Below are 18,336 nucleotides of genomic sequence, written 5' to 3' on the forward strand. Positions count from 1 at the left end.
AACATTAATAGAGGTAGTGAGGGCAGGCAGCATGTGAGTAACATTAATAGAGGTAGTGAGGGTGGGTAGCATGTGGGTAACATTAATAGAGGTAGTGAGGGCAGGCAGCATGTGAGTAACATTAATAGAGGTAGTGATGGTGGGCAGCATGTGAGTAACATTAATAGAGGTAGTGAGGATGGGAAGCATGTGGGTAACATTAATAGAGGTAGTGAGGATGGGCAGCATGTGAGTAACATTAATAGAGGTAGTGAGGGCAGGCAGCATGTGAGTAACATTAATAGAGGTAGTGAGGGCAGGATGGGCAGCATGTGAGTAACATTAATAGAGGTAGTGAGGGTGGTACGGGCAGCATGTGAGTAACATTAATAGAGGTAGTGAGGGCAGGCCGCATGTGAGTAACATTACTAGAGGTAGTGAGGGCAGGCAGCATGTGAGTAACATTAATAGAGGTAGTGAGGGCAGGCAGCATGTGAGTAACATTAATAGAGGTAGTGAGGATGGGCAGTATGTGAGTAACATTAATAGAGGTAGTGAGGATGGGCAGCATGTGAGTAACATTAATAGAGGTAGTGAGGGTGGGTAGCATGTGAGTAACATTAATAGAGGTAGTGAGGATGGGCAGTATGTGAGTAACATTAATAGAGGTAGTGAGGATGGGCAGCATGTGAGTAACATTAATAGAGGTAGTGAGGGTGGGTAGCATGTGGGTAACAATAATAGAGGTAGTGAGGGTGGGTAGCATGTGAGTAACATTAATAGAGGTAGTGAGGATGGGCAGTATGTGAGTAACGTTAATAGAGGTAGTGAGGATGGGCAGCATGTGAGTAACATTAATAGAGGTAGTGAGGGCGGGCAGCATGTGAGTAACATTAATAGAGGTAGTGAGGGCAGGCAGCATGTGAGTAACATTAATAGAGGTAGTGAGGGCAGGCAGCATGTGAGTAACATTAATAGAGGTTGTGAGGATGGGCAGTATGTGAGTAACATTAATAGAGGTAGTGAGGATGGGCAGCATGTGAGTAACATTAATAGAGGTAGTGAGGGCAGGCAGCATGTGGGTAACAATAATAGAGGTAGTGAGGGCAGGCAGCATGTGAGTAACATTAATAGAGGTAGTGAGGGCAGGCAGCATGTGAGTAACATTAATAGAGGTAGTGAGGGCAGGATGGGCAGCATGTGAGTAACATTAATAGAGGTAGTGAGGGTGGTACGGGCAGCATGTGAGTAACATTAATAGAAGTAGTGAGGGCAGGCAGCATGTGAGTAACATTAATAGAGGTAGTGAGGGCAGGCAGCATGTGAGTAACATTAATAGAGGTAGTGAGGATGGGCAGCATGTGAGTAACATTAATAGAGGTAGTGAGGATGGGCAGCATGTGAGTAACATTAATAGAGGTAGTGAGGATGGGCAGCATGTGAGTAACATTAATAGAGGTAGTGAGGGCAGGCAGCATGTGAGTAACATTAATAGAGGTAGTGAGGGCAGGCAGCATGTGAGTAACATTACTAGAGGTAGTGAGGGCAGGCAGCATGTGAGTAACATTAATAGAGGTAGTGAGGGCAGGCAGCATGTGAGTAACATTAATAGAGGTAGTGAGGGCAGGCAGCATGTGAGTAACATTAATAGAGGTAGTGAGGATGGGCAGTATGTGAGTAACATTAATAGAGGTAGTGAGGATGGGCAGCATGTGAGTAACATTAATAGAGGTAGTGAGGGCAGGCAGCATGTGAGTAACATTAATAGAGGTAGTGAGGGTGGGTAGCATGTGGGTAACATTAATAGAGGTAGTGAGGGCAGGAAGCATGTGAGTAACATTAATAGAGGTAGTGATGGTGGGCAGCATGTGAGTAACATTAATAGAGGTAGTGAGGATGGGAAGCATGTGGGTAACATTAATAGAGGTAGTGAGGATGGGCAGCATGTGAGTAACATTAATAGAGGTAGTGAGGGCAGGCAGCATGTGAGTAACATTAATAGAGGTAGTGAGGGCAGGATGGGCAGCATGTGAGTAACATTAATAGAGGTAGTGAGGGTGGTACGGGCAGCATGTGAGTAACATTAATAGAGGTAGTGAGGGCAGGCAGCATGTGAGTAAGATTACTAGAGGTAGTGAGGGCAGGCAGCATGTGAGTAACATTAATAGAGGTAGTGAGGGCAGGCAGCATGTGAGTAACATTAATAGAGGTAGTGAGGATGGGCAGTATGTGAGTAACATTAATAGAGGTAGTGAGGATGGGCAGCATGTGAGTAACATTAATAGAGGTAGTGAGGGTGGGTAGCATGTGAGTAACATTAATAGAGGTAGTGAGGATGGGCAGTATGTGAGTAACATTAATAGAGGTAGTGAGGATGGGCAGCATGTGAGTAACATTAATAGAGGTAGTGATGGTGGGCAGCATGTGAGTAACATTAATAGAGGTAGTGAGGATGGGAATCATGTGGGTAACAATAATAGAGGTAGTGAGGGTGGGCAGCATGTGAGTGACATTAATAGAGGTAGTGAGGGCAGGCAGCATGTGAGTAACATTAATAGAGGTAGTGAGGGTGGGTAGCATGTGGGTAACAATAATAGAGGTAGTGAGGGTGGGCAGCATGTGAGTAACATTAATAGAGGTAGTGAGGGTGGGTAGCATGTGGGTAACATTAATAGAGGTAGTGAGGGTGGGAAGCATGTGGGTAACAATAATAGAGGTAGTGATGGTGGGCAGCATGTGAGTAACATTAATAGAGGTAGTGAGGGTGGGTAGCATGTGGGTAACAATAATAGAGGTAGTGAGGGTGGGCAGCATGTGAGTAACATTAATAGAGGTAGTGAGGGTGGGTAGCATGTGAGTAACATTAATAGAGGTAGTGAGGGTGGGTAGCATGTGAGTAACATTAATAGAGGTAGTGAGGGTGGGTAGCATGTGAGTAACATTAATAGAGGTAGTGAGGGTGGGCAGCATGTGAGTAACATTAATAGAGGTAGTGAGGGTGGGTAGCATGTGGGTAACATTAATAGAGGTAGTGAGGGTGGGTAGCATGTGAGTAACATTAATAGAGGTAGTGAGGGTGGGCAGCATGTGAGTAACATTAATAGAGGTAGTGAGGGTGGGTAGCATGTGAGTAACATTAATAGAGGTAGTGAGGATGGGCAGTATGTGAGTAACATTAATAGAGGTAGTGAGGATGGGCAGCATGTGAGTAACATTAATAGAGGTAGTGAGGGCAGGCAGCATGTGAGTAACATTAATAGAGGTAGTGAGGATGGGCAGTATGTGAGTAACATTAATAGAGGTAGTGAGGATGGGCAGCATGTGAGTAACATTAATAGAGGTAGTAAGGGCAGGCAGCATGTGAGTAACATTAATAGAGGTAGTGAGGGCAGGCAGCATGTGAGTAACATTAATAGAGGTAGTGAGGGCAGGCAGCATGTGAGTAACATTAATAGAGGTAGTGAGGGCAGGCAGCATGTGAGTAACATTAATAGAGGTAGTGAGGGCAGGCAGCATGTGAGTAACATTAATAGAGGTAGTAAGGGCGGGCAGCATGTGAGTAACATTAATAGAAGTAGTGAGGGCAGGCAGCATGTGAGTAACATTAATAGCGGTAGTGAGGATGGGCAGTATGTGAGTAACATTAATAGAGGTAGTGAGGGCTGTACGAGCAGCATGTGGGTAACATTAATAGAGATAGTGAGGATGGGCAGCATGTGGGTAACATTAAAAGAGATAGTGAGGGCTGTACGAGCAGCATGTGGGTAACATTAATAGAGATAGTGAGGATGGGCAGCATGTGAGTAACATTAATAGAAGTAGTGAGGGCAGGCAGCATGTGAGTAACATTAATAGCGGTAGTGAGGATGGGCAGTATGTGAGTAACATTAATAGAGGTAGTGAGGGCTGTACGAGCAGCATGTGGGTAACATTAATAGAGGTAGTGAGGGCTGTACGAGCAGCATGTGGGTAACATTAATAGAGGTAGTGAGGGCAGGCAGCATGTGAGTAACATTAATAGAGATAGTGAGGATGGGCAGTATGTGAGTAACATTAATAGAGGTAGTGAGGGCAGGCAGCATGTGAGTAACATTAATAGCGGTAGTGAGGATGGGCAGCATGTGAGTAACATTAATAGAGATAGTGAGGATGGGCAGCATGTGAGTAACATTAATAGAGATAGTGAGGATGGGCAGCATGTGGGTAACATTAATAGAGATAGTGAGGATGGGCAGCATGTGGGTAACATGAGGTAGTGAGGATGGGCAGCATGTGGGTAACATTAATAGAGATAGTGAGGATGGGCAGCATGTGGGTAACATTAATAGAGATAGTGAGGATGGGCAGCATGTGGGTAACATTAATAGAGGTAGTGAGGGCAGGCAGCATGTGGGTAACATTAATAGAGGTAGTGAGGGCAGGCAGCATGTGGGTAACATTAATAGAGATAGTGAAGATGGGCAGCATGTGGGTAACATTAATAGAGATAGTGAGGATGGGCAGCATGTGAGTAACATTAATAGAGATAGTGAGGATGGGCAGCATGTGGGTAACATGAGGTAGTGAGGATGGGCAGCATGTGGGTAACATTAATAGAGGTAGTGAGGATGGGCAGTATGTGAGTAACATTAATAGAGGTAGTGAGGATGGGCAGCATGTGAGTAACATTAATAGAGGTAGTGAGGGCAGGCAGCATGTGGGTAACAATAATAGAGGTAGTGAGGGCAGGCAGCATGTGAGTAACATTAATAGAGGTAGTGAGGGCAGGCAGCATGTGAGTAACATTAATAGAGGTAGTGAGGGCAGGATGGGCAGCATGTGAGTAACATTAATAGAGGTAGTGAGGGTGGTACGGGCAGCATGTGAGTAACATTAATAGAAGTAGTGAGGGCAGGCAGCATGTGAGTAACATTAATAGAGGTAGTGAGGGCAGGCAGCATGTGAGTAACATTAATAGAGGTAGTGAGGATGGGCAGCATGTGAGTAACATTAATAGAGGTAGTGAGGATGGGCAGCATGTGAGTAACATTAATAGAGGTAGTGAGGATGGGCAGCATGTGAGTAACATTAATAGAGGTAGTGAGGGCAGGCAGCATGTGAGTAACATTAATAGAGGTAGTGAGGGCAGGCAGCATGTGAGTAACATTAATAGAGGTAGTGAGGGCAGGCAGCATGTGAGTAACATTAATAGAGGTAGTGAGGGCAGGCAGCATGTGAGTAACATTAATAGAGGTAGTGAGGGCAGGCAGCATGTGAGTAACATTAATAGAGGTAGTGAGGATGGGCAGTATGTGAGTAACATTAATAGAGGTAGTGAGGATGGGCAGCATGTGAGTAACATTAATAGAGGTAGTGAGGGCAGGCAGCATGTGAGTAACATTAATAGAGGTAGTGAGGGTGGGTAGCATGTGGGTAACATTAATAGAGGTAGTGAGGGCAGGCAGCATGTGAGTAACATTAATAGAGGTAGTGATGGTGGGCAGCATGTGAGTAACATTAATAGAGGTAGTGAGGATGGGAAGCATGTGGGTAACATTAATAGAGGTAGTGAGGATGGGCAGCATGTGAGTAACATTAATAGAGGTAGTGAGGGCAGGCAGCATGTGAGTAACATTAATAGAGGTAGTGAGGGCAGGATGGGCAGCATGTGAGTAACTTTAATAGAGGTAGTGAGGGTGGTACGGGCAGCATGTGAGTAACATTAATAGAGGTAGTGAGGGCAGGCAGCATGTGAGTAAGATTACTAGAGGTAGTGAGGGCAGGCAGCATGTGAGTAACATTAATAGAGGTAGTGAGGGCAGGCAGCATGTGAGTAACATTAATAGAGGTAGTGAGGATGGGCAGTATGTGAGTAACATTAATAGAGGTAGTGAGGATGGGCAGCATGTGAGTAACATTAATAGAGGTAGTGAGGGTGGGTAGCATGTGAGTAACATTAATAGAGGTAGTGAGGATGGGCAGTATGTGAGTAACATTAATAGAGGTAGTGAGGATGGGCAGCATGTGAGTAACATTAATAGAGGTAGTGAGGGCAGGCAGCATGTGAGTAACATTAATAGAGGTAGTGAGGATGGGCAGTATGTGAGTAACATTAATAGAGGTAGTGAGGATGGGCAGCATGTGAGTAACATTAATAGAGGTAGTGAGGGCAGGCAGCATGTGGGTAACAATAATAGAGGTAGTGAGGGCAGGCAGCATGTGAGTAACATTAATAGAGGTAGTGAGGGCAGGCAGCATGTGAGTAACATTAATAGAGGTAGTGAGGGCAGGATGGGCAGCATGTGAGTAACATTAATAGAGGTAGTGAGGGTGGTACGGGCAGCATGTGAGTAACATTAATAGAAGTAGTGAGGGCAGGCAGCATGTGAGTAACATTAATAGAGGTAGTGAGGGCAGGCAGCATGTGAGTAACATTAATAGAGGTAGTGAGGGCAGGCAGCATGTGAGTAACATTAATAGAGGTAGTGAGGATGGGCAGCATGTGAGTAACATTAATAGAGGTAGTGAGGATGGGCAGCATGTGAGTAACATTAATAGAGGTAGTGAGGATGGGCAGCATGTGAGTAACATTAATAGAGGTAGTGAGGGCAGGCAGCATGTGAGTAACATTAATAGAGGTAGTGAGGGCAGGCAGCATGTGAGTAACATTACTAGAGGTAGTGAGGGCAGGCAGCATGTGAGTAACATTAATAGAGGTAGTGAGGGCAGGCAGCATGTGAGTAACATTAATAGAGGTAGTGAGGGCAGGCAGCATGTGAGTAACATTAATAGAGGTAGTGAGGATGGGCAGTATGTGAGTAACATTAATAGAGGTAGTGAGGATGGGCAGTATGTGAGTAACATTAATAGAGGTAGTGAGGGCAGGCAGCATGTGAGTAACATTAATAGAGGTAGTGAGGGTGGGTAGCATGTGGGTAACATTAATAGAGGTAGTGAGGGCAGGCAGCATGTGAGTAACATTAATAGAGGTAGTGATGGTGGGCAGCATGTGAGTAACATTAATAGAGGTAGTGAGGATGGGAAGCATGTGGGTAACATTAATAGAGGTAGTGAGGATGGGCAGCATGTGAGTAACATTAATAGAGGTAGTGAGGGCAGGATGGGCAGCATGTGAGTAACATTAATAGAGGTAGTGAGGGTGGTACGGGCAGCATGTGAGTAACATTAATAGAGGTAGTGAGGGCAGGCAGCATGTGAGTAAGATTACTAGAGGTAGTGAGGGCAGGCAGCATGTGAGTAACATTAATAGAGGTAGTGAGGGCAGGCAGCATGTGAGTAACATTAATAGAGGTAGTGAGGATGGGCAGTATGTGAGTAACATTAATAGAGGTAGTGAGGATGGGCAGCATGTGAGTAACATTAATAGAGGTAGTGAGGGTGGGTAGCATGTGAGTAACATTAATAGAGGTAGTGAGGATGGGCAGTATGTGAGTAACATTAATAGAGGTAGTGAGGATGGGCAGCATGTGAGTAACATTAATAGAGGTAGTGAGGGCAGGCAGCATGTGAGTAACATTAATAGAGGTAGTGAGGATGGGCAGTATGTGAGTAACATTAATAGAGGTAGTGAGGATGGGCAGCATGTGAGTAACATTAATAGAGGTAGTGAGGGTGGGTAGCATGTGGGTAACAATAATAGAGGTAGTGAGGGTGGGTAGCATGTGAGTAACATTAATAGAGGTAGTGAGGATGGGCAGTATGTGGGTAACATTAATAGAGGTAGTGAGGGTGGGTAGCATGTGAGTAACATTAGTAGAGGTAGTGAGGGCAGGCAGCATGTGAGTAACATTAATAGAGGTAGTGAGGATGGGCAGTATGTGGGTAACATTAATAGAGGTAGTGAGGGCAGGCAGCATGTGGGTAACATTAATAGAGGTAGTGAGGGTGGGTAGCATGTGGGTAACATTAATAGAGGTAGTGAGGGTGGGTAGCATGTGAGTAACATTAATAGAGGTAGTGAGGATGGGCAGTATGTGAGTAACATTAATAGAGGTAGTGAGGGTGGGTAGCATGTGGGTAACAATAATAGAGTTAGTGAGGGTGGGTAGCATGTGAGTAACATTAATAGAGGTAGTGAGGATGGGCAGTATGTGAGTAACATTACTAGAGGTAGTGAGGGCAGGCAGCATGTGAGTAACATTAATAGAGGTAGTGAGGGCAGGCAGCATGTGGGTAACATTAATAGAGGTAGTGAGGGTGGGTAGCATGTGGGTAACATTAATAGAGGTAGTGAGGGCAGGCAGCATGTGGGTAACATTAATAGAGGTAGTGAGGGTGGTTAGCATGTGGGTAACATTAATAGAGGTAGTGAGGGCAGGCAGCATGTGGGTAACATTAATAGAGGTAGTGAGGGCGGGTAGCATGTGGGTAACATTAATAGAGGTAGTGAGGGCAGGCAGCATGTGAGTAACATTAATAGAGGTAGTGATGGTGGGCAGCATGTGAGTAACATTAATAGAGGTAGTGAGGATGGGAATCATGTGGGTAACAATAATAGAGGTAGTGAGGGTGGGCAGCATGTGAGTGACATTAATAGAGGTAGTGAGGGCAGGCAGCATGTGAGTAACATTAATAGAGGTAGTGAGGGTGGGTAGCATGTGGGTAACAATAATAGAGGTAGTGAGGGTGGGCAGCATGTGAGTAACATTAATAGAGGTAGTGAGGGTGGGTAGCATGTGGGTAACATTAATAGAGGTAGTGAGGGTGGGAAGCATGTGGGTAACAATAATAGAGGTAGTGATGGTGGGCAGCATGTGAGTAACATTAATAGAGGTAGTGAGGGTGGGTAGCATGTGGGTAACAATAATAGAGGTAGTGAGGGTGGGCAGCATGTGAGTAACATTAATAGAGGTAGTGAGGGTGGGTAGCATGTGAGTAACATTAATAGAGGTAGTGAGGGTGGGTAGCATGTGAGTAACATTAATAGAGGTAGTGAGGGTGGGTAGCATGTGAGTAACATTAATAGAGGTAGTGAGGGTGGGCAGCATGTGAGTAACATTAATAGAGGTAGTGAGGGTGGGTAGCATGTGGGTAACATTAATAGAGGTAGTGAGGGTGGGTAGCATGTGAGTAACATTAATAGAGGTAGTGAGGGTGGGCAGCATGTGAGTAACATTAATAGAGGTAGTGAGGGTGGGTAGCATGTGAGTAACATTAATAGAGGTAGTGAGGATGGGCAGTATGTGAGTAACATTAATAGAGGTAGTGAGGATGGGCAGCATGTGAGTAACATTAATAGAGGTAGTGAGGGCAGGCAGCATGTGAGTAACATTAATAGAGGTAGTGAGGATGGGCAGTATGTGAGTAACATTAATAGAGGTAGTGAGGATGGGCAGCATGTGAGTAACATTAATAGAGGTAGTAAGGGCAGGCAGCATGTGAGTAACATTAATAGAGGTAGTGAGGGCAGGCAGCATGTGAGTAACATTAATAGAGGTAGTGAGGGCAGGCAGCATGTGAGTAACATTAATAGAGGTAGTGAGGGCAGGCAGCATGTGAGTAACATTAATAGAGGTAGTGAGGGCAGGCAGCATGTGAGTAACATTAATAGAGGTAGTAAGGGCGGGCAGCATGTGAGTAACATTAATAGAAGTAGTGAGGGCAGGCAGCATGTGAGTAACATTAATAGCGGTAGTGAGGATGGGCAGTATGTGAGTAACATTAATAGAGGTAGTGAGGGCTGTACGAGCAGCATGTGGGTAACATTAATAGAGATAGTGAGGATGGGCAGCATGTGGGTAACATTAATAGAGGTAGTAAGGGCGGGCAGCATGTGAGTAACATTAATAGAAGTAGTGAGGGCAGGCAGCATGTGAGTAACATTAATAGCGGTAGTGAGGATGGGCAGTATGTGAGTAACATTAATAGAGGTAGTGAGGGCTGTACGAGCAGCATGTGGGTAACATTAATAGAGGTAGTGAGGGCTGTACGAGCAGCATGTGGGTAACATTAATAGAGGTAGTGAGGGCAGGCAGCATGTGAGTAACATTAATAGAGATAGTGAGGATGGGCAGTATGTGAGTAACATTAATAGAGGTAGTGAGGGCAGGCAGCATGTGAGTAACATTAATAGCGGTAGTGAGGATGGGCAGCATGTGAGTAACATTAATAGAGATAGTGAGGATGGGCAGCATGTGAGTAACATTAATAGAGATAGTGAGGATGGGCAGCATGTGGGTAACATTAATAGAGATAGTGAGGATGGGCAGCATGTGGGTAACATGAGGTAGTGAGGATGGGCAGCATGTGGGTAACATTAATAGAGATAGTGAGGATGGGCAGCATGTGGGTAACATTAATAGAGATAGTGAGGATGGGCAGCATGTGGGTAACATTAATAGAGATAGTGAGGATGGGCAGCATGTGAGTAACATTAATAGAGATAGTGAGGATGGGCAGCATGTGGGTAACATTAATAGAGGTAGTGAGGATGGGCAGCATGTGGGTAACATTAATAGAGATAGTGAGGATGGGCAGCATGTGGGTAACATTAATAGAGATAGTGAGGATGGGCAGCATGTGGGTAACATTAATAGAGATAGTGAGGATGGGCAGCATGTGGGTAACATTAATAGAGGTAGTGAGGGCAGGCAGCATGTGGGTAACATTAATAGAGGTAGTGAGGGCAGGCAGCATGTGGGTAACATTAATAGAGATAGTGAGGATGGGCAGCATGTGGGTAACATTAATAGAGATAGTGAGGATGGGCAGCATGTGAGTAACATTAATAGAGATAGTGAGGATGGGCAGCATGTGGGTAACATGAGGTAGTGAGGATGGGCAGCATGTGGGTAACATTAATAGAGGTAGTGAGGATGGGCAGCATGTGGGTAACATGAGGTAGTGAGGGCAGGATGGGCAGCATGTGAGTAACATTAATAGAGGTAGTGAGGGTGGTATGGGCAGCATGTGAGTAACATTAATAGAGGTAGTGAGGGCAGGCAGCATGTGAGTAATATTAATAGAGGTAGTGAGGGCAGGCAGCATGTGAGTAACATTAATAGAGGTAGTGAGGGCAGGCAGCATGTGAGTAACATTAATAGAGGTAGTGAGGGCAGGCAGCATGTGAGTAACATTAATAGAGGTAGTGAGGGCAGGCAGCATGTGAGTAACATTAATAGAGGTAGTGAGGGCAGGCAGCATGTGAGTAACATTAATAGAGGTAGTGAGGGCAGGCAGCATGTGAGTAACGTTAATAGAGGTAGTGAGGGCTGTACGAGCAGCATGTGGGTAACATTAATAGAGATAGTGAGGATGGGCAGCATGTGGGTAACATGAGGTAGTGAGGGCGGGCAGCCTGTGGGTATTATGGGGATCAGTACTAATATTGCCTGTGGTGCTAATACCTGGTTAGATTCACATCACATTACATTGAGATGACTAGTGAATATGGAGTGAGCAGAGGGCACATGATAAACAAGTTGTTTTCATGCCAGACCTCACAAGTGACAATATGTCACCAAACACCTCACAAACAGCTCTGAAGGAGAGGTACACTGGGCACTGGGAGGAACAGATAGGGCAACAGAACAAGCTGGAGTGTTACAGGTTATTACAGAGAGAGTACAAAGTAGCTGAGTATCTCACAAGTGTCACCAACCCAAAGCACAGATACTCACTAAATACAGAATCTCTGACCACCAGCTGGAAATAGAGACTGGCAGATATCAGACAAAATGGAGACCCAGGGCAGCCAGACAATGTGCACAGTGTGACAGTGGGGACATAGAGACTGAAGCGCACTTCCTCTTGTACTGTACAAGATACAAACTCTTAAGGGATAAATACTTCCCAAAAATAATGAAAGAAATAACAGACTTCCCACAGATGTCGGAACAAGAAAGGCTATGTGTACTCTTAGGAGAAAACAACAAAGCTACAAGGATAGTAGCAAGATATGTAGCAGACTGTCACATGACCAGAACCCCAATCATATTATATGAACTATCATATTTACCCACTATACTCCTACTTTATAAATTGTTAATGATCTGTTTTATTGTAACATATTACTTTGGCAACGCATGTAATAATGTCATGCTAATAAAGTATTCTTGACTTGACTTGACTTGTAAGCAGGAGAGCTGTGAGGTCTGAGTGGGAAGAGTTTGAGTTCTGCTGAGATGAGGGGTTTATTTTTTTTCTGCCTGATGTGGGAGACAGATGGCCTCTTTGTGCCCTCACAAGGTCCTCAGGAGCATATATCAGACAGGGTTAGTGCATTCCTTTCTGCCACTTGTCAGCTTTTTATTAATGAAGAGGAAGCAGATACTGACCTATGGTTGTAAATAACCAGCAGAAATAAACCCTCTTACACCTCATTGTACAGGCTGCAGAAATTGCCCCTGTGCAGGGAGACTGTGGTATCTATAATGTTAGTACAAATGATATAGGAATAAGCCTTAAATCAGTGTACTCGCGTATCTGTAATGTTAGTGCAAAGGATATAGAAATAAGCCTTAAATCAGTGTACTTGCGTATATGTAATGTTAGTGCAAAGGATATAGAAATAAGCCGTAAATCAGTGTACTTGCGTATCTGTAATGTTAGTGCAAAGGATATAGAAATAAGCCTTAAATCAGTGTACTTGCGTATATGTAATGTCAGTGCAAAGGATATAGAAATAAGCTTTAAATCAGTGTACTTGCGTATCTGTAATGTTAGTGCAAAGGATATAGAAATAAGCCGTAAATCAGTGTACTCGCGTATCTGTAATGTTAGTGCAAAGGATATAGAAATAAGCCTTAAATCAGTGTACTTGCGTATATGTAATGTTAGTGCAAAGGATATAGAAATAAGCCGTAAATCAGTGTACTTGCGTATCTGTAATGTTAGTGCAAAGGATATAGAAATAAGCCTTAAATCAGTGTACTTGCGTATCTGTAATGTTAGTGCAAAGGATATAGAAATAAGCCTTAAATCAGTGTACTTGCGTATATGTAATGTCAGTGCAAAGGATATAGAAATAAGCCTTAAATCAGTGTACTTGCGTATCTGTAATGTTAGTGCAAATGATATAGGAATAAGCCTTAAATCAGTGTACTTGCGTATCTGTAATGTTAGTGCAAAGGATATAGAAATAAGCCTTAAATCAGTGTACATGTGTATCTGTAATGTTAGTGCAAGTGATATAGAAATAAGCCGTAAATCAGTGTACTTGCGTATCTGTAATGTTAGTGCAAGTGATATAGAAATAAGCCTTCAATCAGTGTATTTGCGTATCTGTAATGTTAGTGCAAAGGATATAGAAATAAGCCGTAAATCAGTGTACTTGCGTATCTGTAATGTTAGTGCAAGTGATATAGAAATAAGCCGTAAATCAGTGTACTTGCGTATCGGTAATGTTAGTACAAATGATATAGGAATAAGCCTTAAATCAGTGTATTTGCGTAACTGTAATGTTAGTGCAAAGGATATAGAAATAAGCCTTGAATTAGTGTATTTGCGTAACTGTAATGTTAGTGCAAAGGATATAGAAATAATCCGTAAATCAGTGTACTTGCGTATCTGTAACGTTAGTACAAAGGATATAGAAATAAGCCTTGAATGAGTGTACTAGCGTATCAGTAATGTTAGTGCAAAGGATATAGAAATAAGCCTTAAATCAGTGTACTTGCGTATTTGTAATGTTAGTGCAAAGGATATAGAAATAATCCGTAAATCAGTGTACTTGCGTATCTGTAATGTTAGTGCAAAGGATATAGAAATAAGCCTTAAATCAGTGTACTTGCGTATCTGTAACGTTAGTACAAAGGATATAGAAATAAGCCTTGAATCAGTGTACTAGCGTATCAGTAATGTTAGTGCAAAGGATATAGAAATAAGCCTTAAATCAGTGTACTTGCGTATATATGTAATGTTAGTTCAAATTATATAGAAATAAGCCTTGAATCAGTGTACTAGCATATCTGTACTGTTACTACAAATTATAGTAATAAGCCTTAAATCAGTGTACTTGCGTATCTGTAATGTTAGTGCAAAATGATATAGTAATAAGCCTTAAATCATTGTACTAGCGTATCTGTAATGTTAGTGCAAATGATATAGAAATAAGCCTTAAATCAGTGTACTTGTGTATCTCTAAAGGAAATGTAAGGCAAATTGCCTGGAATGCACATAAGGGTTAAGGCCAAGACAGAGGAGTGGGAGTGTTCTCGTGTGTGTGTGTGTGAAACAATGTTGCAGTTAGAGAGGAGGGGTTCGGTTTACCTTTTTTAAGACCTGTACAGGAAGTCCAAATCCTCTTTCTGCTTGTTTCCTTGAAGTTTTCCCCACCCTATCCCTCCCTTTTTTATTATAAGGGATTTACACTTTAACTACCTTCCCAGATATACCTATTAGCTGAATACCCCCACTTCAGCTTAGTTCCAACCTTAGCTCATTTTTACCATACATTAAATAAGGACAGACACAGATTTGGCATTAGAAAAGGTCACGTTTTTATTAAATTCAAATCTAATTAAAAAATGAGCGATCCTCAACCTCTAGGATAATAACATTTCTGTAATCAAATTAGGATTTTTAATTGATAAAACAATTCTATGCAACAGCTTCACGAGAGAACTGGGCGGCCCCACGTAACCAAGAAGTGTGACCGCGCGCAACTCAGGGGCGTAATTTGGCAAGTAACAGGCTGAGAGGTCTGCAGACAAGGAGGGCCTGTGGGTTTGACCGACAGACCAATACCCCCCACCCCCATACCCTACACACCTCCCCCCATTACCGCCTTACCCACGTGCCAGGCCGCCCACTTCCCTCATCAGAAATATATAATTAGTTAATATGCCATTACTTTTCTATGCTGTCCACCAGCTCTGACCGACAGACCAGTAGCTGATTTCCTGCTTCGTGGTGAAAAAACCCTTAAGGGGCGCTACACGGGCGGTCTTATTCTGAGTGGTGGAAACACTACAGCATCTGCCCTTAGCCATGTCGCTTGTGATCGCTCTTGCACGTGACCTCTTCCTTGGGCTAGTCTTTGACATTTCTAGGGAGTGAGGGAGGGAAAAAGAAAATAATTATTTCTGAGCTCAACCATTATGCAAGCACTTATATAGGCAGTTAATCCATTTTCCTCCTGCCATAACCCACCTTCCCCTCCTGGCCAATCCCTGAGCTAGCCTATTTAGGGAAACTGATAGCTGCAGCTAACCTGAAACTGCCCTTCCCCCTTTCTTTTGTCCTGGCTATACCTATGTGAGACAAAAGAATCCAAACACAACCCCCACCCTTATTCTTCCAGGTAAGTAAAGTAAATATCCCATAAACTGTTCCCATCCCAATTGGTCAGTACACTTTGCTTTTAGGCGGCAGTCATTAGAGGGATTATCACTATGGTGGTCTCTATAGTGTATAGGGGAGTGCGAGGCATGATGAGGGCTAGCCAGCCTATTCCTACAAGTCCAAGGACGTTATGTTTTAGCTCCCCAGGTGTTCAATGTAGTTTGCACCTTGTTGACCCTGGTCCTAAAGGTCTGGAGTGGTGGGTTAGCACCCTAGCCTGGTGGGTGGACAGTGTCCGGGGGCAGGATGTGATCAAGGTAGAGTGACAGCTATTTCCGGCCAGGGGTGAAGTCCTCAAGATGCACGTCTGGGGTGTTCCCTGCCCGTGTGATTCGAAGCCGAGAACTCCCTAAGCCATTACCGTATCGAGCTACACTCTGCTTCCTCTCCTGCATCTCTGGTACTGCCCATCTTGTTAGCATGGTTTACTACGCATTAGCTAGTACCCGATTGCCGCCCCCCTAATCCATGTTTGTTTGTGCTGGTCATTTGGTTCCTTGTGTTGCCACAATAAACTTGACCTGCGGGTTTTATAACCAAGAAGTTGTTGTGTTTTTATTTCTACGTTAGAAATAAGGTTACAGTTTACATTAAACGTTATTATTTAAATAGTTAAGTTATTATTAATGCTTCCCACGGAGGAATATATGGCATTTAATCCCTTATGTTAGTGCAAATGAAATAGAAATAAGCCTTAAATCAGTGTACTTGCATATCTGTAATGTTAGTGCAAATAATATAGAAATAAGCCTTAATTTAGTGTACTTGCATATCTGTAATGTTAGTGCAAATAATATAGAAATAAGCCTTAATTTAGTGTACTTGCATATCTGTAATGTTAGTGCAAATAATATAGAAATAAGCCTTAATTTAGTGTACTTGCATATCTGTAATGTTAGTGCAAATAATATAGAAATAAGCCTTAAATCAGTGTACTTGCGTATCTGTAATGTCAGTGCAAATGATATAGAAATAAGCCTTAATTCAGTGTACTTGCGTATCTGTAATGTCAGTGCAAATAATATAGAAATAAGCCTTCAATCAGTGTACTTGCGTATCTGTAATGTCAGTGCAAATGATTTAAAAATAAGCCTTAAATCAGTTTACTTGTGTATCAGTAATGTTAGTGCAAATAATATAGAAATAAGCCTTTAATCAGTTTACTTGCATATCTGTAATGTTAGTGCAAATGATATAGAAATAAGCCTTAAATCAGTTTACTTGCATATCTGTAACGTCAGTGCAAATGATATAAAAATAAGCCTTAAATCAGTTTACTTGCGTATCTCTAATGTTAGTGCAAATGATATAGAAATAAACCTTTAATCAGTGTACTTGCGTATCGGTAATGTTAGTGCAAATGATATAGAAATAAACCTTATATTAGTGTACAGCGTATCTGTAATGTTAGATAATTATTGTGTATCTGGTCATTTGTAATCACTGAAATTCATTGTTTAGAAATTGTCCTGTAAATTGTTTGTCAAACTAATATGTCATTTAAATAAAGAGAAGTAAAACAACATGCGGCGCTAGCAAAAAATTGTTACCTATAATAAAAACTATAATTAACAGGAGCTGCTGACCTCCATAAGCAAAGACCAGTAACCATCATAGAAATAAATGCACTGAGTTAAATTGAATGTATGGTCAACCACTCTGGAACTTTGCTATGCTTAAATTGTGTCTCCATAAACATAGTCGCTAAGATATATATTTTTTTTATAAACGATCAATTATTGTTTTATAGATCTTTTATAATCTATACCATATTGTGGCCAACTCCTCCCAATTGATACTTCCTGCTGTTCGATGTGTGACGTATAGAGGGGTCCCACCCGCTCTATATGTAGCTCTGAAGCGCACTCCCGCAAATGAATGAATATGCGCATGCGCCACTCTCTGCTCACGGTTCATATGAGCTATGGAAGCAGCTGTCTATTCTCTTACTTTCGTGATGGCTGAAACAGAGCATGCTCTGTTTCAGCCATCACGAAAGTAAGAGAATAGACAGCTGCTTCCATAGCTCATATTAACCGTGAGCGGAGAGTGGCGCATGCGCATATTCATTAAATTGCGGCTCATGAACGCACATATCTACTGAAATTGACATCCAATTATTCCTGCATGCGCGAATTGTATAGCGCATGTGCTCTGTAAACCATGGGCGTATTTGTAAATGGGGTTTAATCCCGCAGGGGGGCATCGTGTATTGAAAACTGTAGAATTCGTCATCGCTGCCGAAAATTTAGAATACTGCGGGCGGTGAAACGGCGGTAAAAATTAAATCATTATGAGGTATTAGAAATAAAAAGTCAGCATTTATATAGGAATCGATTAATGAAACTTAGCCTTATTTTGTGCAATCTTTAAAATTACGTTAAGCAGTTATCTTGCCTTTACATTCACTTTAAGCCCTGGAACAAGACTGGAGCAGGTTGCACACTTTTTGTATGAATACAGAGTGGTAAATAAATAACATCAGAGGCCTTCAGCAAGATATAAAAGATTCCAGGCATCAAATAGTTAACCTGTAAGATTCTGCAAATCAGTTCTGGATCAGTCAAAGCAGCAATTAAAAGAGACTTTTCAATCTATTTATTTTTATCAAATTTACCTTTTATCTTGGTAACCTTTGTTGACAAGCATACCTAGGTAGGCTAAGCAGCAGCAATGCACTGCTGGGAGAAAGCTGATTGGTGGCTGAACATACAGTATCTCACAAAAGTGAGTACACCCCTCACATGTTTGTAAATATTTTATTATATCTTTTCATGTGACAAACTGAAGAAATTAAACTTTGCTACAATGTAAAGTAGTGAGTGTACAGCCTGTATAACAGTGTAAATTTGCTGTCCACTCAAAATAACTCAACACACAACCATTAATGTCTAAACCGTTGGCAACAAAAGTGAGTACACCCCTAAGTGGAAATGTCCAAATTGGACCCAAAGTGTCAATATTTTGTATGGCTACCATTATTTTCCAGCACTGCCTTACCCTCTTGGGCAGAGAGTTCACCAGAGCTTCACAGGTTGCCACTGGAGTCCTCTTCTACTCCTCCATGACGACATC

General features: G+C 42.5%; 1 protein-coding gene across 1 annotated transcript in view; it reads left to right on the plus strand.

The window, feature by feature from the left end:
* The window catches only part of SLC1A2 (solute carrier family 1 member 2), a 162,836-nt gene that overhangs the window by 16,239 nt on the left and 128,261 nt on the right, over positions 1-18,336 (plus strand). The window contains exon 2 of the mRNA XM_053689327.1: positions 12,308-13,316. Coding sequence (XP_053545302.1) covers positions 12,308-13,316 — 1,009 coding nt within the window. The remainder of the gene's footprint in view (positions 1-12,307; positions 13,317-18,336) is intronic.

The sequence above is a fragment of the Bombina bombina genome, chromosome 7 (assembly GCF_027579735.1).
Source record: "Bombina bombina isolate aBomBom1 chromosome 7, aBomBom1.pri, whole genome shotgun sequence".
Taxonomy (NCBI): Eukaryota; Metazoa; Chordata; class Amphibia; order Anura; family Bombinatoridae; genus Bombina; species Bombina bombina.